This window comes from Diprion similis, chromosome 9, assembly GCF_021155765.1.
Source record: "Diprion similis isolate iyDipSimi1 chromosome 9, iyDipSimi1.1, whole genome shotgun sequence".
Taxonomy (NCBI): Eukaryota; Metazoa; Arthropoda; class Insecta; order Hymenoptera; family Diprionidae; genus Diprion; species Diprion similis.
In genome coordinates this window covers 736,798-759,352 of record NC_060113.1, presented here as the reverse complement: position 1 = coordinate 759,352, position 22,555 = coordinate 736,798, and the positions used below count along the sequence as shown (strand labels likewise).

The 22,555-nt window shown below is 40.2% G+C and overlaps 2 protein-coding genes across 5 annotated transcripts; both read right to left on the bottom strand.

Moving 5' to 3' along the window:
* Positions 1-67: 67 nt before the first annotated feature.
* On the bottom strand, positions 68-4,707 carry LOC124410220. 2 transcript variants are annotated; one of them, XM_046888427.1, is made up of 5 exons: positions 4,544-4,707; positions 2,326-2,650; positions 1,107-1,340; positions 621-856; positions 68-389 (listed from the first exon to the last, which is right to left on the bottom strand). In XM_046888427.1, the coding sequence occupies exons 1-5, from the start codon at positions 4,575-4,577 to the stop codon at positions 163-165; spliced, it is 1,056 nt and encodes a 351-aa protein (XP_046744383.1). In that variant the 5' UTR covers positions 4,578-4,707; the 3' UTR covers positions 68-162. The 2 variants fall into 2 exon arrangements, with proteins under 2 accessions (XP_046744383.1, XP_046744384.1); XM_046888428.1 differs by having other exon boundaries at positions 2,326-2,645; positions 4,544-4,657.
* A 4,800-nt stretch (positions 4,708-9,507) lies between these two features.
* On the bottom strand, positions 9,508-13,241 carry LOC124410549. 3 transcript variants are annotated; one of them, XM_046889013.1, is made up of 4 exons: positions 12,651-13,241; positions 12,272-12,390; positions 11,972-12,172; positions 9,508-11,801 (listed from the first exon to the last, which is right to left on the bottom strand). In XM_046889013.1, the coding sequence occupies exons 1-4, from the start codon at positions 12,661-12,663 to the stop codon at positions 9,954-9,956; spliced, it is 2,181 nt and encodes a 726-aa protein (XP_046744969.1). In that variant the 5' UTR covers positions 12,664-13,241; the 3' UTR covers positions 9,508-9,953. The 3 variants fall into 3 exon arrangements, with proteins under 3 accessions (XP_046744969.1, XP_046744971.1, XP_046744970.1); XM_046889015.1 differs by having other exon boundaries at positions 12,272-12,470; positions 12,655-13,241; XM_046889014.1 differs by having other exon boundaries at positions 12,655-13,241.
* Positions 13,242-22,555: the final 9,314 nt, after the last annotated feature.

Below are 22,555 nucleotides of genomic sequence, written 5' to 3'. Positions count from 1 at the left end.
TAAAATTAGTATTTCATACAGAAATTTACGAATTTCCACATTCTTAGACGTAGGATGATTGCCTGATTTCGGACGAAAATTCATGTATATATATCGTGTATATATACAGATTTCCAGAGTAAGAATTTCTACCAGGTACTCCTTACACTACGGTTAGCTTGGTCAATCCATTTGCATTTTATAAATATTGACTTGACATCGCTGCTTCCCGAATACAAGGTAGGCAAGAAAAGGCCAATGCTCGGTAAGAAATATCGCAAGTCTCATCTGCGCGTTAAGAAGTCCTCGAAATATCGGCGACCACCATAAAGACGTTTGCAGGAGATTTTTGTGCACCCAGGTTTGAAAGCCGAGCAACAATCTGCTGTACAACGACATTGACGAAGTATCTGAAATGTAAAAATAAGACAAGCATTATTTACGTTCCGTTGATACAATCAGCTAACAATAAGCACAAGTTCAGTAACTTAGTTCAAATGACGTAAGATTCAGGATTTCCGTCTGACTCAATCAATTACATGCAGACAATCAATTCTGCAATAATAATTTCCCGACAATTTCCTCGGCAGCGCAAGAGTGTAAAATATGTGTGAAAAATTTTCTGAGGCAGCTTGACTCACCCACTTCGAGGGAATGATTGTTGTTGGAAGTGGCGGACATCGCGAGCCGATAAGTAATGGCGGTAAAAGCGTCGGGATCAATCTGCGGGCTTATGGGCCAAACACCCTCGAGAAGAATTTGCCGCATTTCCTGAAACTCAGGTTTCTTCGCGACGATACAGGGAAGAAATATTTCGTCGAGAATCCGAGCGCAAAGAGCCTTCGTCTCTTCCACCGATCCCGTGCAGATGTTGAACCTTTAATCACGCAGAAAATCGATTTTCTCTTAGATGTTTTTGGCATATAAAAGGATAATTTTTGAATTTTATCAGCTCGCTCTCCAATTTGGCTTCGGAAAAAATTAGGAAATTATTTTTGAATAATGTGAAGCCGATTTGGGGGGATGAAATTCAAAAATGACCTTTTAAGAACGACCCTAAATTACCTATATAGATTTATTTTTACATTTCCGGAGATATGGATTGGATAATTGACTGAATTGAATACCTCTCCTCGATCCCCAGCATGCTTCCGATGACTCGCCAGAGGTGAATAAGCCCCTCGACGTCTTCCCGAGACGCCGCGACGCCGAGTTCGTCGCCACAGAGAAGAGTGAATCCGATGAACCCGAATTGAGTAACGGCCATGTCGAGCTGGGAAATCCGATTTATACCGACTTCGGATGCTCGCTTGGAAGCGATGCAGTGTTTCCTCCTCACGTTTTTCAAGGAGGCGAAGAACCTGCCGAAGAAAATAAAAAATCAAAATTACGATCGTTATAAAATATGGACGTTTATACATGCTTTCCCATAATGTGAAATCGAACCACCTGGGTATGTCCTATAGAATTGTTCCCTGCAAAGTAAAAAGGGAGCAGAGGATCTCGACCCTTGGATAAAAGGCAGTGAACCCGGTGGTACAGGGTATTGGATTCTTCGTTTTGCGTCTGGAATTCTGTCGCTGTGGCTACAGCCCGTGGCTATATTTAGAAGCAGCTCAAAAATTCGTGGAATTGAAAATGGAAGAAATCCGGTGATACGGATAGAGTTACGAAGCAGTTAGGAATAAGCCGAGCAACCAACCGTGAGGCTGCGGCATTCACGTATGTATCCTGATTACTTACGGGTCTGCCCTTATTTGGACGGGGTAAAACCACCGGAGCCTCTCACTCGATTAGCTGCGACATCGTTATACCGCGAATTTTATCTCGACCTACACGGATCCAGCATGAATGTATGCGATTTTTTTTTCTTCCCTCAAACTTTACAAACCGAGTTTCAAAAGTACAGAACGTCAATCGTTTCTACAACGTGAGAAATTGGGCAAAATTTCTGGTAAAATATACGTCGAAATACTATAAAGAAAATTTGTTTTTATTTATTAGGTATCTACCGCATTTTCCCGACATTTTTAACAAAATTAATTGGAAAATAAACGCGCCTAATTCAAATTTGGTTCAGCACAATGAATATGGGTAAAAGTGTGGAATTTGTTTACAGATGGCGTTAGTTTACGGAGCAATCACTGTGAATCCCCATTACCGAACGCCTGAAAGTACCCAAACAGCATCGCATTAACGTTCTCGTCTCACGGAGGCTCAGGCGTTTTGAATTTTAGCATCCTCCCACCCCATGAACCCAAAAACTGAATTACGGGAAAAGGAAAGGAAGACTGAAAGTATTTTAGAAATCTGTACAATGAAAATCTCTTTCAGATTTGCACTTACTCCTTTTGCTTTTCCGGTTCCCGTTCGTACCATATGAAAGTGTGAAGAATCGTTGAAACATATCGCCGAAAGGCTGTGCATGGTGTTCCGCTCTGTTTTGTGAATATGAGAATATCGAGGATTGATGGGATGGATAGTACCAATAGAAGACCGGAAAGTTTTGCGATCATCATCGTGAACACGTTGTTGTAAAAAACGTTCTGGCCCAGCCGGAATTTATCCGCATCGTAGTAGGCTGGTAGATTCATTTCCGGTAATTCAGAGTCCGCCATTGTCTTCGATCCGACTTCAACAAGCAACCGGAAACGCTCCTCGACTATCTTTTCTGCAATATGGTATTTGATTGTCAATATCAGCGCAAAATTTCGGTAGAAATTTGCACGGAGAAGGAAGAAATCATTTTATGAAGATCGAGCCGTTACCCTGAAAAGTAACATCTGCGGACTCGGTGACTTGAGTCAAAAATAAGGACAAGAATTAGGAAATGGTTTTTGCATGGTCTATCGGAAGGTCAACCAGTATATCGTTGTCAAACAAGTTCTTGACGATATTAACCGATGAAACTAAACGATAAAAAAATAAAATAAAAATACAATTGACCGTGTGTGCAAATGAGAGTTCATAATACTTCAACAATTTGGCTAAATGGTACAATGAATATACGCGGCTGAAATGTTATGACTGAAATAAGAGAAGAATATAGATATAGAAACGGATAAACATCGATTCTTGAAATGCGAAAAGAACAGAGTTTTTACGAGATGGTTGCGTGTAAAAAACATTGGCGCACGGCGGGAATGCGAAGTTTTGTTACCTTCACAGGTGAAGGGGCATATTAACATGCTCAGACAGCCAAAATCATGTGTCAACAACGTTCTGTTTCCAAATAAATCAATTTGACATTCACGGAGTCGCGTCGAGTCCGTGAACGTGGGCTCTGCCGATTGTATAATGCACCGATCCGTGCGATTTCCTTAGAGTACGAAGCACAATTTTGACTAATTTGTATTCAGAGTTTGTAAAAGACGGTACATCTGTACCGATTGCGAGCGGCATGTTGAATCGTACGTACATCGTTTGTATGATGTGCCAAACGATCGATCTTATCCGATCGCTGACATCTGTTCAAATATGCAAATCATCCGGATCCGTTTGATCCATTAATCAACACAGGTTTAGATATGTATAGTGATGATGAGTTACTTGATCTCGCAAACTGCCATTCATAGATTAATTTTAAATGATCGATTTTCAGTGATTCCGAAATGAAGAGTGATGGAAGTGTAACGCAGTTAAAACGAGTATTATTGATCGTTTACAAGTTTTGTTCCGAATGTTCGAATATCTAATTACAGTTGCTTTTTAATACCAAAGTAGAAGCACTTGAATCGAGGGTTTTTATGCAACAGAGAGAAAAGGCATCTACAATAGGCATTAGAAATGTGAGCCAAGGTCTGTTGTAAATGCTCGGCAAGTTACGGAACGCATATCCACAGAAACGTGTGTATAGTAACACAAATTGGCGTTAATTTGTAATATACACGGATCAAGGTATTCGGCGCGCTAATCACTTCAAGTTCGAATCACAGCACATCGAAAGTCACACCGACTTATACAAATTCGAATCGCGTATGAGGATTCCCGATTTCGAATTCACTTCCATTTCGTTCAATAATGTATGTAACGTTCGTGTACAAAACGGTCCAAGAATTCTTTCCAGCATCAAAATTTCGCCGCAACATAGAAATTTCTCACCTAAACTGCGTTTCCCTCCACTTTTCGCCTGTCGTAATATTCGTCGGCGCTCAAAGTGAAAGAGTGTCAATCGCTGGAGATCGAGGGTCAAGTTTCACGCTTCTTGCAAAAGTTTTACGAAAGACTTCTATCACCGACATTCTTCAATTATTGTTAGCCATAGAAAACAATTGTTGCTTGTGATTCTCGCGTGCTTTGTAACGGAAATTCGATACAAATGATTTTTGTCAAATCTAGAAAATGAGGATCCAGCTACATCGTAATTTTCTAGAAGATAACAACGGAAATTTCGTATAAAATAACACACAGTTATTAAATAAAGAAATAACGAAGTAAGCGTTCGAATCTTCAGATTCTCATTGACGCTACGATCGAACGAATGAGAGTTCGATGGCTACAACAGATTGCCGACAAATCCACTCCATACACTGATCGAGCGCGTTATACATGAACTACGACTGACCTGTATTCTCGGGGTCCTGTTTCTCCCTGAACATGGCGATGTTGGCGTTTTACACTTTCCTCTTTTTCAGAACTTTTAAGGTGCCGAGAATCGCGAAGAGTTTAAAAACCATCTGAAGACTGGCCAAGAATTAATATTCTACGATTACGTTAGTACAGTTTTCAATATCGGTAAAACAAAGGATCTCGTTTCACGCTACCGAATCACCGAAAACCATCGCGAAACGTCGAATGAAATGCCGGATGACGCTAATGTTCGCGTTTTCGACGTGACAGCGGTCAGTTTAAGTTGAACGAGAGAGCTGCTTCTGGTGCTGTTGAGGCTGCCCATCGACTTCACACAACGGTAACCCCGGCTAGGTACCATCTCTCTAAGCCCACATGACCCCTCTCCATTTAAAATTGAACGAAAGGTGTTTTCCCATCGGCGGGGGTCTGAATTTGTTGGCCGGCTTTTGAGCGAATCAAGCAAGCATCGCTCGTTATCCGACGATGACAACGAGGAAGGAAATCTTCCCGGCGATGAAAGGACGAAATGGAAAGATGATTAAGTGTTCCGGGTGTCTTTATTTTTTTTTTTTTTTGATAATTTTTTCAATTATCCTCGGATTATCATCAGTCATAATCAGTAGCGAATTTTCTACAGTGTCGGAAGCTGGAGAGAGCGAGGAAATCTCGATCCGCATGACGGCGGAGATTTAAATACGAAATGTAGTTACGATCGAGGAGTTCGAGAAAGGAAAATGAAAATTCAAAGGCTAACGAGCGATTTGCGAAAGGGAAAGTATAGAGTGTCGTCCTCTAATGATATTACAATGATACCGTCGTGCACATCGCCACGTTTGCTCCGATTGCGTTGTTGTATAAGTTCCTGTCAAAAGGAGGGGGAAATTTAACGTACCGTTGAAGCGTTGGAAATACGAGTGAAAGTTCTCCATCACAAGCGTATACAAAGGCTTACACACACTCCTAGATCAAGACACGAGCATATTATGGATGAATGTTCCGGGTGAAGAGTAGAGGCATATACATATATATAACAGAAATGTTAATTTAGAGTCTCAAAGTCGATAGTTTCGATTGTCACGGTGTGTATAAAACGTCAGGCTCACATGACGTCAGGAAATTTGGAAGAATATAAAATTGCAAAACGGGTTAAAAAAACTTGATGTGAAACAGTGATTATCGATTCATTTTTCAATCTTAACGATAATTAATTTCATCCGAGAAACTTCAGGGTCTTTTAATGATAATTTTCGATAGTTCGAATGAATTTTTGAACATTTTTCTTTTATATCCAAAAGAAATAAAAAAGCACTAAAATCTTGTTCGAATATGCATGAAATTCGATGAAGTCTAGTATAAAAAAAGCCTACATCTGCTGGCGTGCACGATTTATAAAAAAGTGTTGAGTGTATTTTTCTCCACGCTGTACAAGCGACAATGACAATAATAGATACAATTATGCAAAGCGCATAATTATATGAATATTTATGTAACTCTGGGTTACAGAATGGCAAATTAACATATCAATCGTACGCATGTCGAATATTTTCTTATTATTTATGATCGTAATTACTGTAACAGATCGATTATGTCTACATATTTACACGCATTATGAGTGCGAAAATAAATTAGGATGAGTCGATTTAATCCGTACATGATACGTTTTCTCAGGAAAAAAATTCATGTATTATAGAACAACGACAACAACAACAACAACAATAATAATAATAATAATAATAAATGATTAAAGTAATAATGAGATTATTATTAGCATAATAATATCGAATAACGTCAATACTGCTAATACATTATGTCTAGACTTATAATGTGTATAATAATGATAATAACTTAGTGTATAATCATTGTGATCGGGGTGCAGCATGTTTGTCATAAAAACAAATTTTTATCATTAATCGTTAAATTATAGAATTACCATATTAGAAGTTATTTTCTTATACAGTTTTGAAGAATTTTAAACTCTCTAAATTAGAAAGAACATTTAATTGATTGATTAAACGTCTCGTTGAAATAATTTCTTTCCGATACCGAATTAGGGTAAGAAATGATTTCTATTCAAATATATCAAAAAGGGGATGTTCCGTGTAAGAGAGTGTGACTTATGTAATTTGTGTGAACAAAGTAAACGAGTTTCCAACGTATTTTCACAATATTAATAACTACTATTATATGTATATAATTACAGAGTGAGATCTTAATATCGTATGAGGCTCCCGATATAACTTATATATTATAAATAATAAAAATGATATTGAAGAAGCACCCAGTATGTTTCACGCATAAATAATCTGATTAACAAAAACTGAAAGATTGTACATTGCGTAATAATAAGAATAATGATAGTAATAATAATAATAATAATAATAATAATGACAACGATAATAATAGTTGTAATTAGTAGTTGACGAAGTTCGATTATTAGGACAATAATGATATAAATAACTAATTACACTACACGAATGATCAATGTTGGTATGGATTATGATTGCAATTACTAATCAAGAAACAGTGCGGAAAAATTAAATGAAAATAATTTTCCTGCCGAAATTAGATAGCAGCTTTTGTGTATTCATTCTTGTTACGAGTAAATTTTTACCTTTAATCGAAGTAGAATTTTTGTTTTTGTTTTATTTTCGTATAAATTCAAACGCGCATATTTGTATATGTGATATTTTCTTTCTGTTTTTTCAAATATAAAAAGAATAAGAGACATGTACACGTGCAAGTATTTACTTTGCACTATTCTATGCCACGATGGTATGAAAGTTTCTTTACGATTAATTGAATTTCTTTTTGTATTAGATTTACTTTCAAGAATGTTGCTAATTCCATGACTACGCGTAATTACACCTAATTTCTCGACTTGTAATGAGTTTTAGATGATCGCACGGGAGAAAGAGTCAACGCTGTCTAGTTTTTACAACAATAGTAATAGTAATAATAATAATAATAATAATAATAATAGTAACAACAACAACAGCAACAAGAATAATTTATTGCTCGTTGAGCGTGAGCAAATCAGAATCATACTTACACATCATAAATATATGTACATAGGAGGTTTAATAAATCATTCGACTCTAAAAACGCTGAAATCTTTGATAATCATCACGCTTGAATGGAAAAAAAAGAACAGAACGGATGACAAATGAAATACTTATTGTAACAATCCATTCGATTAATTCGAGTCAACTTTGTCGTTTATTTTTTGTGTGATCTGCGCGATATGAAATTGGATTCTAGAATGATTTTTCTTAGCTCCGTTTCTTCTGTCTCTCTTTTTCTCCTTAAATATATCTATAGTCTTAAAGTTTGAATCGAATGCTGGTAGTTATTGTTGTGAAATATTATTTGACTATCTATCAAACTACGGTAGATGGCATTATCTAAGGATTCTAATAGCCTGCGGGTATCGAAAAATGTGTTATAACAATCCTGGTATCTTAATAAATTACATAACAGTACTTATAATTGATTTTCTCTGAAAAAAGGTGGAAAGAAGATGAAAAGAAAAAAAAAAAAAACCACACGCACACATGTTCCAAATTGCTTTTCTTTTTTCGTTTATGTTTTGACAAATGCATATATCTATATTTATATGCGAGAAGAAAAGTATTAAAGATGGAAAAATGAATCGATACCCGCAGACACCTAATATTGCGATAATATGTATAGGAATATGTATAGTTAATTACATTACTGTACGGAATAATAACACGGTTTCATATTTCTAAGTAAAGAATAAATGGCAATGTTCCGATCCTTCTTATTCTTATCATTATTATTGTTATTATTATTATCGTCATCATTCTTATCATCATACTATTCATTTTGGAGTGTTCTATAATATTATTGTTATGGGTTATATTAGGTATTCACATATTGAATGCTATCGTATCAGTTTCACCTAGGAATTTATATCATAGCAGAAATGATATGAAGAATTTGCTTAATTCTGCAGTTTGGATATATCGATACATATATCGTTATTACACGTAAGTGTATAAGAAAGTCTTAGACATTGGTGCAGGCATTAAAGACACCGTTAAATAAAATAATTGTTGAACCTTTCAAAGGTTCAAAAAAGAAAAGAAAAAAAAAAGAAAAATGAAAATTTTCATAAAGGGTTAAATTATATACACTACGAAATGATGAAAGATAATTTCTTACAATTGAGAATCTTAATCAACTAGGTATATCAGACTTCGTCATATCTTCTTTCGTTCCTCTTTCCTGTTTTCACTTTTGTATGTTATCTCTTGGAGTTTTTTTTTTTTTTTCTTCTTCGAAATTTAACATGCAATCACATTTTGGAGCATTACTATTTTGAATGAAAATAAATTTCGATACATTGGTTTTTACGGGTTTCCAATTTTCTCTCTAAATCTCTTGTAATTCTCGTCAATCATTTTCGGTTTCTTTGCTTCTTCGTCCGTTTCTTTTTTTTTTTTCAATTTTTTTTCTTATTGTTGTTGTTGCATCTTACACATAGCGTAAATACTATAAGTCTTAAAAATCTCGCGTTTTCGATTAGAACTATCATATTCGTAAAGTTCGTTATATCTACGTGTAGCATATCCATTCCGATATATCGTATGTATTGCTGATTTTAAACGGAATCCGCTTTGCAGAAAGACACAGAGAATATTTCGGTAGGTAATTATATTTCTTTCCGTTTGTTTGTTTGTTTGTTTTTTTTTGCTCTCTTAACATTATTATCATTTGTCTTCTTGACGCTTTTCAAGAAATCTTAAATCCCTGTTCAATTTTCATACAACTGTTTATTGCCTTTTTTTTTTTACTGTTTTCTTCTTTTTGTTCAAATATACGTTCCAGTATTGAAATTTGGCAAAAAATTGTTAATAAAAACTTGCATCTATTCTTCATCAACTGATGTGAAACCTGAAAAATGATCAGGATTTGAAGATATCAGGTTATTTGTTATCAGCAATCTGTTTGTGCAGATTAAAAACGAACGCAACGTGAAAAAATCGTCAATGATATGATCAATAATCGAGTTTCACATCACTGGCAAAAGTGATGTTATCAAGGAAAGATGTCATCAGAGATCTCTGCTAATATTTTTACATAATTAAAACGTGAACGTATATTGGTATTACATTCGACATGCGTAAAAATTTGCAAATATAGCCGTTCTACTAGAGTGAAATATACGAAAACAAAAGCGGATTATTATTAGTGAAGTAATAACGATCTCTAATTTTCTAATTTATTTAGCTTGATCTTAAAAATAAACTTTATAATATAATGTATAATATTATGTACACACACACTCGCACGCAAGCATACGTAAGACAGACCGCTTCTTACCTGGCGTTCCACTTATCTCCAAACATCTTAAACTTGTCTTTCTTCTAATCAGGCTATCACGAGTTAACAGTATTGCTGTTTTCAGTCGTCGTATCTTTGCAGTCTTGAATTGATATCCGAGCCATTTCTCTCACCACGTCCTCATCATTATCCTGGCTAGTTTCACCTTTTCTCAGTATCACGTAGCCGTGATAGACGTCGTCGGTATCCTTGTTGTTAGACTTACCGTTTATAACTTTCGTATGATTATTCACCTTGTCTTTATGATTATCGTCATTTGATGACGTGCTTGGATTTATTTTGAATACATTTTTTATTATGTTATTAACCGTTTGCGACCGCTTTGGTCGTTGTTGTTGTTGTTCCTTATGCTGTTTGTGCTGCGAAAATCCATTTCTGCTACTTCCATTGTCGACAGGTTTCTTTTGCGCAGCTTCGGACGGAGGTTGATTCACCAGCTCGTCTCCTTTCTCTTTATTGCCATCGTCTATCCTCTCGGTTTCCAAATCGTATATCTGTTGCCCCTCGAGTTTAGTCAATCTTATGGCATTCTTAACTACTTTCTGGTCTTTTGAGCTACTCTTACCAGAATCACTATTGTTAACCTTGGATGAATTTCTTTTCAAGACTAATATCTGAGTCTTGACTGGCTTGGTGTTCAAATTCTGGTTCAGGGCACTGTCCTCGGTACCCTCGAGCGGCAAGTCTGTCTCAAGGACAGTTATATCGTCAGAAGAATTGAGAATCCACTGTCTCAAGTCTTTCTTACTAGCGATTGCCTGCCGTTTTGCTGTTTTCTGCGCACTCGGAGTTTCCTCCGCGGCCGACGCTTTCAAGTCCTTAGCCTTGTTCTTCTTGGCGTCGAGTTCTTCATCCAGATCAGTAACTTGAACATTCTGTGCCTCACAATCTTTGCTGTTGTTCTTCTCCGTCGTCGCCATCGCCTTTGTCTTTTCAGGAGAGACTTGACCAGCATTTTGTTCCTCTGTTCCCGCCTGATCGCCACGCTGACCCCTGACCCTGAACGCTTTACCAGGACTTTTTTCTACGCTGTTTTTAGCCTGACGAACAATAGTCGAGTTCGGAGTTTGTTTTGAGTGGGTGGGCGAGCTCGATTGTCTCTTATTTACGTTGCTCTTCTGTGTTACGCCCATGTGCGGCCTACCCAGCCTCAAAACGTTCATCGGCGAAGTCGTCTGCAAGTTGAAAGGCGGAGGCTGATCGTACTGCATATGAGGAACGTGCATCGCCTGCGGCTGTTGCATATCACTGTGAGTTTCTCTAACTGCATGCATAACGTTGTCAATCTGCCTTTGGCCAACCATTTGCTGTTGGAGAGCAATGTACTGCTGATAATAACCAGGGATGTTCGGATTCACGTTCGAACCAACAACGCTTGGCCCGGGATAGCTCGGGCTGACATTGGGATGCATGTTCGAGTTTATGTACTGAGGAACTAGCTGCCTTGGCAGCTGTTGAAACTGATACTGAGGCATCGGATACGCTGGGCAATTTTGCTGCCCCTGATTTTGCTGTCTCACCCCGCTGCGATCCCCGTAGTTGTACTGATCCTGCGGTGATATCTGCGCCCCAACGTTTCCGTGATACTGTTGCGGCACCACGTGGCCCGGCTGATAAACCTGTTGGTCATTTACTGATTGGTATGAATAATCCTGAGTCATTTCAAATTGCGGGTACTGCGGCACTGGCGGCTGTACGTCTATCCATGTCTCCTGCTGTGTCTCCTGCTCCTTGTCTCGTTTCACTTGCACCGCCATCCACACCTCCTTCAGCTCGCCTGTTATGTCACGGTCTTTTAGGACCGTATAGCATCGCGTGAACACCACTCCTTCGTTCATAGCCTCTACAAAATCTAGCAAGAGATCAATCAGTGCCGAACGCTCCTGAAAGTGAACAAATTGACAAGTTATGATAGTTGAGTCGTGAAGAATGGGGTTTTCGTTTCATTGGTTCATATTATCTTCGTCTTCTCCGTTACATCACACTTTGAGAAATCAGTAAACTACGGCATTGATTTTCAGGCGTAAAGCACCATTCCCTTGTATTTTTTTACCTGTGGATCTTGAGCATTTTTTCCATTGAGTCGAAGTATCTCTGGATTGGCCATGACAGCGAAAACAGAACATTGTGGCTTTTCAGTTCTCGGTGGCAAGACCCTCATACCTCCCCAAAGAGGTACAGGCTCTGACGGACGTTGCGGCATGGCAATTTTACCCCATGAAAGTACGTTTACGTAACACGGATCCCACGATCCCTACAAAAGTTTGAAGGTGAATAAAAAATCATGGCATATTAAAGACGAAGGACGATGGAATGAAACTGGCAGCTGGACGAAAGGGACTCATCATTCTACCTGTATATAGTCCTGTATGCACATGTGAGGTTGCGGCGGATTCTTAAAAAGCCTGGCTCCATTGCGACGTGATTTTACCGCCGAACCACCCTCTCCTTGCTGCACCATCATTTCTGCAGCTGAAGTATTCGATTTTGGAAAAACAGGTCGTAAGTAAATTTTGTTCGCCAAATGCGATATTGTGACATTGAAATAATTTCTTGTGGAAATTTACACAGTGATTAAAATTAGTACATATTTAAAGAAAAATGACAAGCAAAAATGTGGAAACCTGTTTCCTATCGAAAGCTAAAATATTTTACAAGTGAAAAGAATCTGTGAAACGAAAAAAGCAAATAGGGGGTACAAAAACTGAATAATTATAATAGAAAAACGGTACCTGCCTTACGCATTAAACGTTCATGAGATAAGAATTGCTTCGTGTTAACGCGACGTCGTCGTCGTCGTCGTCGTCGTCTTCGTTGTCGTCGTCGTCTTCGTTGTTAGAGGGGTTACAGAAATAGGAATATTTTTACAACCTCCTCCTTCCCAACGGATCAAAGCAACTCGATCTTTCAGTCTGATCTGCTCCTAGCGATTTTGTCCGTAGTGTGAACATAACCTCGAATTAATCGGGGGGTTGGACGCTCCCCAACGTCTCGACGATTCCGTGAATTGTATATTCGGGGTGCGAACAGGCCGATTTACGGATACTGAAATAGATTGGACGGTATCGTAGATGAGAGGAGAGGATCGGGACAAGCCTCCGCCAGCTCTGCTTCGAGCGGGGACAACGGAAGGAATAGGGAGGGAAGGAGGGGGAATTAAACTGTCAAACTTTCATCCTGTCCGCGAGTCTATATCGAGGACAGACAAAAACTCACCCCGGTTATAGCATGCAGGATACATGTAACATATAACGCAGGTGAATTAAAAGTCTGGCTGCGCTCGATCGGGACAATCGACCCGCATTAGAATTCACCCGTTTTATCCCTCCCTCGCGTACTTGGACGGAGAAGTTTTTTTTACAAATTCTTTTGTTTATATAGTCTTTCACGAGGATGCGCAGCGCAGCTCCTCGGCGGCGTTATTCACAATCTATCTGATCTTCACCTAGATACGTTCCACTTCGTGACAGAGAAAACTCTCGACTGATCTCGGCTGCAGGCTGCAGGGAAGACGCATCCTTTGGGAAGACGCTGCGTCTCCAATATGGCCGAATACTCGCCGACTTTCCGATTTCAGCGCCTTCTACCTTTCTTCTTATTTCAACAAATTTCATCCTCGACCGGGAAAGTTTACGGTAACGATTCGGTCGGTAGGTTATTCGTTTTATCGACACTGTTGGTAACGTAGATCGCGCGCGGGGGACGAACCGACAGCAGTTTTACTCGACCAGTAAGACTAAATCGGTTTCCAAATGGTCGTGAAATCAGCGATCGGACACGTTGATATTAAATATGTCAAGAAGTGTGATTTCTTGTACCGGTTCCGGCCGTAAGGAGAAATCAAATAATTTAAAAATAACTTTTTTGATGTAGGTATTCGACATTGACAAAATTATTGTCGGGATGGAAAATGAGAAGCTAAAGTTGCCTACAATCAGGCAGTCTTAGCACAATCCAGAGAATGAAAATGAATTGGTTTATTTGATTTGTAATGAATTTACTTTTAAGATTTCAGATTAAATCGAACTAGAAATAGTTCATTTTACGCATAATCATAACTCTCTTCAATCTTAGTAAACCCAAAATCTTTCACCCAAAAACCGAACTGCCAAATTCGTTTTCGTTTACTTACTGCGAATTGATTTCCAGGCATGTCTTAATGCCTGTTCGATTATTTCCATCTACAGAAGTTAATACGTTTATCCCTTACCTAGAATTCAAGTATTGAGACGCTGTTTCAAGTCATACCGTATCATTTTGGGTAAAGGCAAGAATATGCATTCGCTTTTGAAACTCGGCGCTGCAGTTGGCAGAGATCAAAAGCATTCTGGGTCTACGGTAGGATCGCACACAGACCTTCCATAAATTTCAATGAATCGGCGTTAACCGTATGATTGAATAATCAGTAGGTACGCCTACAAGGATAGTGTGATAACTCAAATTCGATCTAAGTGCATTCGATATTAATGAATACAAATGTGCGCCTTTCGTGCAGCCAACTTGAAACCACCTGGCCCATTATTCGGTCCGGGCCGCATTTCGGTGGCAGAAACATTCACACCCCGAAACCATTGTTACCGAACAATGACCAGGCCGTAGTTCATTTTAGTGACTCCGCTTCGACCCGTCGAGAGATCTTGATATGATAATCCCGCTCCACATGCAGCTAGGGCCATTGTGGGCGTCTATAACCGTTTCGCTTATAGTTCGTAATCTGTTTTATTTATGGCTCACTTATATTCCATCATCTCTAATTCTTATATTAGGCTTACAGGATATTTTTAATAAAGTTTTTGTCCTCAAAACACTTTAAAGTAAAACTGTATCCGCGTTTTGTATCGAAAAGGAATAGAAGGACAAAAATAAATAAACAAGTCCTTGATTAAACTTCGAAGAGCAACCTTGAAATGTTAGGACCGACATCGAGGTTCGCACGTTGCGTATCGCACCTTCCGACATAAATTAATACCATATTATTTATTCGTACGTGCCGTTTCGTCTCCTCTTTCCTTCTCTCGCACGAAAAATATCGGCGAGTTAGAGAGAGAGAGAGAGAGAGAGAAAGAACGCAGCTGAGTGCAGGGTCGGGTAGGGATTATTGAGTGGGTGATGGGGAGGCCGGGTTGGATGTCGAGGAGGCGGTCGTGGTTACGACCGACTATATTATTATAACGCCTTGCCGGCGCGAGAACTATCGATACCGATCGATGATATTAATAGTCGTTAACTACAGTCTCCTCCACACCCTGCAACCCGGCATTTAGACCTCCTTTCAAACTCGGCCACGTGGGGCCAGGCAATCAGCCAACCTAGGAGAGGGGTAAGAAACCAAGGAAAAGATGTTTCCAACAAGTATGATTCGGAGGGGAGGACGAGAACCGTCGAGAAAAGACAATTCGAAGGAGATCGTATTCCGTAGATAAGGAAACCTAAGGTAAGGCGAGGAGAGTTGAGGTAAGGACGGCTGGCTCGGTGTAGAAGTGACTGCATAGATGGAAAAAGGGGGTGCAAGACGGGGGGCGAAGATCGGGCAGACAGAAGTGGCCAGAAGAAACGAGAGAAAAGAGAAGAGGATCGCACGCAGAGTCCCACACACACCCCACACGCAGCTCTTCGTTCCTCGGGCACCGGCTCCGGGAAGTATTTATAGTAATGAAGCTTGTCGTTATTTGTCCGCGGAGGGATTTATCGAGATATCTGGTGAGATCTCGCTGCTCGATCTCTTCTCGACTCTCCCCGTCTCGAGATCGTCGGAACTCTTCGTTCCCTCCTTGGTACCCCCGTACATTTCCCTCGTTGTTTGTTTATTCTCTTATTATTTGTGAGCCTTCGCACCTAACTTCAAATCCTAACTCGCTTATTGTCAGTCAGTCCAAAGAAAACAAAAATCGACGATCGCTGATTCCCTTCGATCTCTTCAGTCGCTCGATGTGTAACGCATTTCCAGTGATTTTTTATTCCAGTTATATTCGAATCTCGAGAATATTCGCCAGCATTCTTTTACGGAATTAATGAGATGAAACCCAGAATTCAAGTTCACCGGACGGTTGTCTTAATATTTACTTTCAGTTACTGGGAACACGTCAGATCTGCGTCGTGGTTTTTGTCATCAGGTGAAAATCTGCAAAAGAAGCAAAATGGAAGAAGATATTGAGAATGTCAATTTTTTCAAAGTAAAATTCAAACCAAACAAGACAGAGTTTGTCTTACCGACAGAGCCTTGAGGGGTGGGCGATGTAGCCACGGGTATAAGGAACATTATGGTTAGTTCAGAATGATTTACAGAGATTCCCGCACTCTTCGGAACTCCGCATGGTTCTTCGTGTTAATCCATCTTCGACCTCTCTACCCTACATACATACAACTATGTAGATAGATATACAAGACGCGGCACGTGAAACATCCTCCTTCGGTGTATAATACACATACAATTACGGTCCTCGACAAGGTGTACACTCGCATTTAAAATCAATTCCTGCTGCACGTCTCTTATAATGCATGCACGCACGCGTTCTACAATAATCTATTACGTTACAACGCGGACGAAGCAAGTATATATATGTATACGCGCGTGTAGAAACATCCACGTGGGCAGTTTCTTTGTCGTTGGTAAAAAGTCATTTTTCAACAAGAAGAATCCCGAGTGGTATAATATTCTAAACGTCGAGTCAAGGTATAAGGTATAAGGACAAGCGTTTTATAAATTCATGGTATTCACTGGTTCTGCAAACATCCTTGAATTTTCCTCGTCCTCCAAAACTTCCAGAAACTATATACAATCCTTGAATTTTTCTTGTGTCCTGAATATATTCTGTGTATTTTAAAAATTTAAAAATCCTTGAATTAATTGTTCCTCTATTTTTGTTTGAATTGTGTAAAGGATCGCGAGGTGTGAGATTTTCATGCCTCTGAAAAACGTGTCGCAAATAAGAATATAATACTTACACCGCGATGATCGGCAGTAATCAGATAATTATTCAAAACCAGGATAGAAGGTGCGGGCAATGTAAACCTAATGTAATACCGGTTCCACGCCTGGAGCCATGTGCAGGCTTTCGATGTGCCCGTTGAGATAGCACGCAGGGTTTCAATGAAGCCCGGAGTAACATTGCAGAAGATGTTAAAAGCGTAAACATCGATGATCGGTAAGAAACTTCGGTGATGCTTTAGGAGGATGCTGGATGCAGGGTACGAAGATCTCGCCACGCATGCATCGATTATACGAGGAGCGTTGCTGCGAGGGGCGGAATAAACTGAAAAAAGGAAACTATAAGTGTCTGGATGGTAAAAGGTGAAAAAAGGGGTTGGAAGACTGGAGGGACGGGGGACTACGTGCGGTGCTAAAGAGGTCTCGTTACCATAATCGTCTGGGGCGTATGTATAAGTACCTACGTAGTACCTACCAGCCAACCTACCGACGAGTCCTAGTATTCTTAAATTTGCCAGACGAGAGCGGTGAAGCCGAAGAAGACCTAAACATGGTAATCACCATTTTAACCGTGAAGATCTCCGAAGCTTTCTCGTCTCTGCGCTGCACCAGAGTCTCCCTGCACGCAGACCTTGGAAGGTCCCTCACACTCGCCTCGTCATTTTTTCATCATGCATGATGCAGCAGCGCGGCAGCAGCGCGAGCAGCGAATCAACGGGCAATAATTTTGCTAGCCGTTAGACGATGCGAGATATATAAGAAACGGGACGAGCGTGTATCCGTGATACTCGACGCCTCCGAGTATGTATGTAGACGAAGTGTGTACGAATACACATCCGAAGATTGAGATTACCGCTAGGTGTGAAGGTGTGTAAGAACAAGTTGGTTATACGGGCTGTTCAATACGGTTTTTATCTCCTCGCAAACTTCGATTCAAATTCCTTCCAAGTTATCATATTGAATATTATTTACCTTTTAACGCGTTGAACATTTTATTGTACACAAATTTAGACATATTATTATATCGCACTCGAAACGACTTCGCACGGTTATTATATTCGATTCTGTATACCCTATCGAGTGTGACTTTACGCCGTTTTACAATGGGCTCGACAACTTCTTCGTGTTTATTCACACCGCAGTTAAGAAGTCTTGTCGTACACATTTCGAGACGATTATTGTCGTGCTGCTCAATTTCAACCGATCATTCCGATAAGTAGTTGTTCGAAGTTACCCGGCCATGGAAGATTTTTCACTACATAAACTACTGATATTGCGTCAAGTGGTTCAAGTCGATAATTTTTCCTCTTTCGTTCCGGCCTCAATTCACTATCAACTCCTATCGGTATAATTACAAAAATATAAATTCCTATCAATTTCACCATCTCAATGCATGGCTATGAAGAAGACAGAACCCCATCGTAATGTAGGAAGGTACATTGAAGGAAAGGAGAAAAAAAGGGGAGGAGATGTTACGTGCGCGCAGACGCGTTAATGGCGGCAAAGGTTGGAGCTCGAGTGTCATTTGTTTGCTATGTGGGGGTTCCCCGAGAAATATCGATCCTAATGACAGGCCGCTTTGAAGCGGTAGCGAGGCGATCGCAGTCCTTCGGCGTCGAGTCCTTATTTTCCATTCCTTTTTTTCACCTTCGTTTCAAACTTTGTCCTTCATTATTTACATTACTTTTTCTTTTTACCCCCATTACGCGTACCTGTACCTACTCTCGTTACTCCGGCAAAGAATCAGCGTCTCTTTTTACTCTTATTTTCCTTACAACGTGGGTGTATGCTGCCGATACTTCTTCTTGTTATTCATCATCCTCAGACCTTGATTATCGTATCGTTATATATTCCAAGAGTATAATTGTCTGTTTGTTAAACGCATGTGTGTATAGGTTAGTATATGTATAATAATAGCGCACACCTTACAATATTTTGCCCAGAATTATATTATCCTGCCTGCAGATCAGAGACAAAGAGAATATACCAGAACGTCGAACCATTCAGTACGCACTTCAAACATCAATCAATCTCTTAGTGACTTGTTGAAAAGTAGGTGATTATTTAAAGTGACAAAGATGTTTCAAAGTGCACTTGCATAATTTGAAATCAGTAGGTATGTACAGAAATATGAATCCACGGAGTTACATCAAGTCCAAGAGTTGCAGTCTTGAAACAAGTTGCGCACTTCATTATCATCGAGATCCAACAATGGTTAACTACACATGCAAGACCATATCTTGGTGACTAAATTTGATTAACGAATCACTGTACGATTGGTTCAGAGATACGATTTTCGATTTGGCTTTTTTTGTCATCCTTCCATACCTCAGTATCAAAATTCTCTTTACTCACGAACCTTTGTACATGTCACATGCTCACTGGTACACGTAGGTATAGCATGTCTATCTATCTACATGCATTACACATTTATTATACTCTATAGCGATATCGGTGAACGTGCGTTATGCGTGTGTATACCTATACACACGCATAACGCACACACGCATTCATTACGAGGTGTATACATAAACGTTTCGTGAACGCGCATCACGGCCATACATTACGTCTACCCAAAGCTGTTATAGAGGAGAGGTCGTGCAGGCGTTAAGTTATTAGAGAATCAATTACTCCTCGCTATTGTTTATGACGTCCCGGGGGCTTTCCCCCTCCCCCCCCCCCCTTCTCCCCTATCACTTGGCCACTTCTTCCATACTCTTATTGCTCGTTTTTCTCTGGAATCTCGTACATGGTACCCTCCTTTATCCACGTTACTCTCTCTCTCTCTCTCTCTCTCTCTCCCCACTGTCTCTGTTTCCTTCCTCGATGATGCTCTATCCATGGATTTCACCTGTGGTGTAGAAGAGGTGACATTACTGCTTTGTCATTCAATGTCCATTTATTATCACGGTGATACTTAACGTTGCCGATTTTTGCAGAATGATCTTACGACAGATCTGCTCAATGCACTTGTGTATATTACCTGACCACAAGTCCGATACGAATTGCGTAATCCTGTGTATATAGTGTAGGATTGGTATTATATACCCAATGAAATTGCGGGTTGGTCGATATATAGGTACGAGTACCTGTTTTCAATTTTTATTAAATACTTTTTTTTCATCTTCTTTACCTCTCTCTTAGCAATAATACCAACCGCACGATTGTCCCCACTGACTGCTTACGAAGTCGGATGAAATTATAATAAGTCCGACTGTATAATGCTGTACTAACATGCTTGGAGAAGTTACCTATCAATGGTCTGCACGCTTTTGATATAATTCTTCGTTAATGATGTGAAACTGTTTTTACCAACGGCATATTATCAGAGTAGCAGAAAATACCGATTACGGTATTCAATATCGTTAAGGACGATAAGGATAGTCCACATACTCCAACTCTTTCCTACACCTAAACGTGTCACTTCCTACACCATCGAATAAAAAGCGTAAATTAACGAAGGGAAACTACTGAGTGAAATACAAAACAAAACAAAAAAAAAAAAAAGTATGAAAGAAAGTAAGGATACAGGGAGGCAAGGCCCTGAGCCTGACTTCACGGCGTCGTCGTCGCGAGCGTCGGGCCCACGAAGGGGCCCCCGGAGCCGCGACGGTCTGCGGTGGTCGATCAACCAGGAATGTGTTTCGTGGCTTCTAACTATCCACGAAACATGATCAATGGTGGGTTCGCACTGGCTGGCGTGCGGTGCATCGCGTCGCATGGTATCCCATCCCACCCCATCGCGTCGCGACGAAGACGACGAAGACGACGAAGACGACGAAGACGACGACGACGCGAGTCGAGACTCGAGGTAGTTCATAAATACGCGGAGGTACGGTAGTAAATCTCACCGGCCACTGGGCAGCTGTGAAGGTGGTGGTGTTTCCAGGTCTCGCTTGCCGCAGGAAGGAGCAATCGAAGTGGGCCCCGTGGAAGGCAAGCAGGCAGGTAGGTTGGTTGGTTGGTTGGTTGGTTTCGATCATTCCCGGCGCACCAAATTCACCTCCTGGAGACGCGTGAGCACGCATTTTTCATGCGTAAGTATGCCAAATCCTTGGACCTCGAGTCCTCGCTGCCTCTTTCCCGGTGTTAATTACATCGTTTTAACACCTCCCGATGGGACTCCAGAGTCGCGTTGAGCTCCTGTAATCACCATTTTCGCAAGCTATGAAGTAAGGAAAGAAAGTAAGTCAGCCAACAGGATAACGTAAAAGAAAATGTGAATAAAAATAACGAGGACAGATCGCTTTCGAGCGACAAGCTGAGCCTTTGAGGTGCAGCGCATCGATATAACTTCTGCCTTTGATATTGTTGGCGATGGGACAAGTTGTCAGGCGAAAAGAGAGAGAGAGAGAGAGAGAGAGAGAGAGAGAGAGAGAGAGAGAGAGAGAGAGAGAGAGAGAGAGAGAGAGAGAGAGAGAGAGAGAGAGTGAGAGGCATCGTTAAAATGAGAAACAACCCTGTGGGATATCGAACAGTTCCGCGGGGGATGTGATTGTTAGACTTTAGTCGTGTCGTGAGCGGTAGGAGAAATAAGCAATCTATATATAATGAAACAAGATTTCGAGGAAGAAGAAAATGATCCAAAATGCAGAGTTTTCATACTTCCGTTAGAAAAAATAGTGGCACAAATTTAATCTAACGAAATGTCACAGTTTCGTAGAATCCTGTTGAATAGACGAAATACAATTAAGAAAAAGAAGAATAAGAATAAGAAGAAGAAGATGAAGAAGAATAATAAAAGAAGGAAGAATAAAAAAGACAAGGATCGGTGGGGCGCGCGCAGCTTGATAATTCGTAATTACCCGATCGTAATCTGGGAGCCGAAGGCGACGGCGGGCGATGAGGCCGTCGCACTTGTGCACCTCTCGGAATGTATATACATGATAATAAAGATAAAAAGAAAGGGAGAACCAAGTGAAAATAAAAGGTAAAAAGATGTGTACATACTAAATCGGTGGCACGATCCTTGTTATCAGTTGGGACCGATCGTGTATGCAGGCTCTCGAGGTTGGAGTCACCCGCGTCTCACCCTCGACTCCCTCCACCACCACCACCTCTTTTATCCTCGAGACAATATTGTTTAGGATCGTTTCTCCCTCCTTCTCTCTGTCTCTGTCTCTTCTTTAGTTTTGTTTCAACTTGTGTTGGATTTACAGTTGTCGAGATAAGAGAGTCGACGCGCCCCTTTCTCCGGTTCCTCCGCACCTTCAGATTTCTATCGGAAGGATCTCGTGAAAAGCTCGACATCTCTCTCCCTCCACCTAGGAAAGTTAAGCAGAGAATTTTAGAGACGAGAAAGTAGAGTGTGTGTATTTCGGAAGAAAGGAAGGGATAGATTGATAGATAAATAGATAGATATCGAGTTTATTATACCGTGGCTTTATCGGGTCTTGAGGCAAGCACATGGTGCTCCATATAAACATTTCAAGGTACCCAAATGAGCATGATATAGAAATAGAGATACAAGGTACAAGAACCAATATTCGTTGAATAGAATTCATGAGAAAAAGTATGGAATAATAATTAGAGAATATAGCAAAAAAGAAAAGGTTACTGACAACTGGTTACCACTTGGGACCACCACCTACAGGTATATACCTATAAGTAAGGTGCTATTAAATCCTTTTTCGGTCTTGAATCCTATTTAGAACCTTGACGGTCTTACCTGTTCGATATTCGTCCATATCTTGAACTTCGACTTCCCAC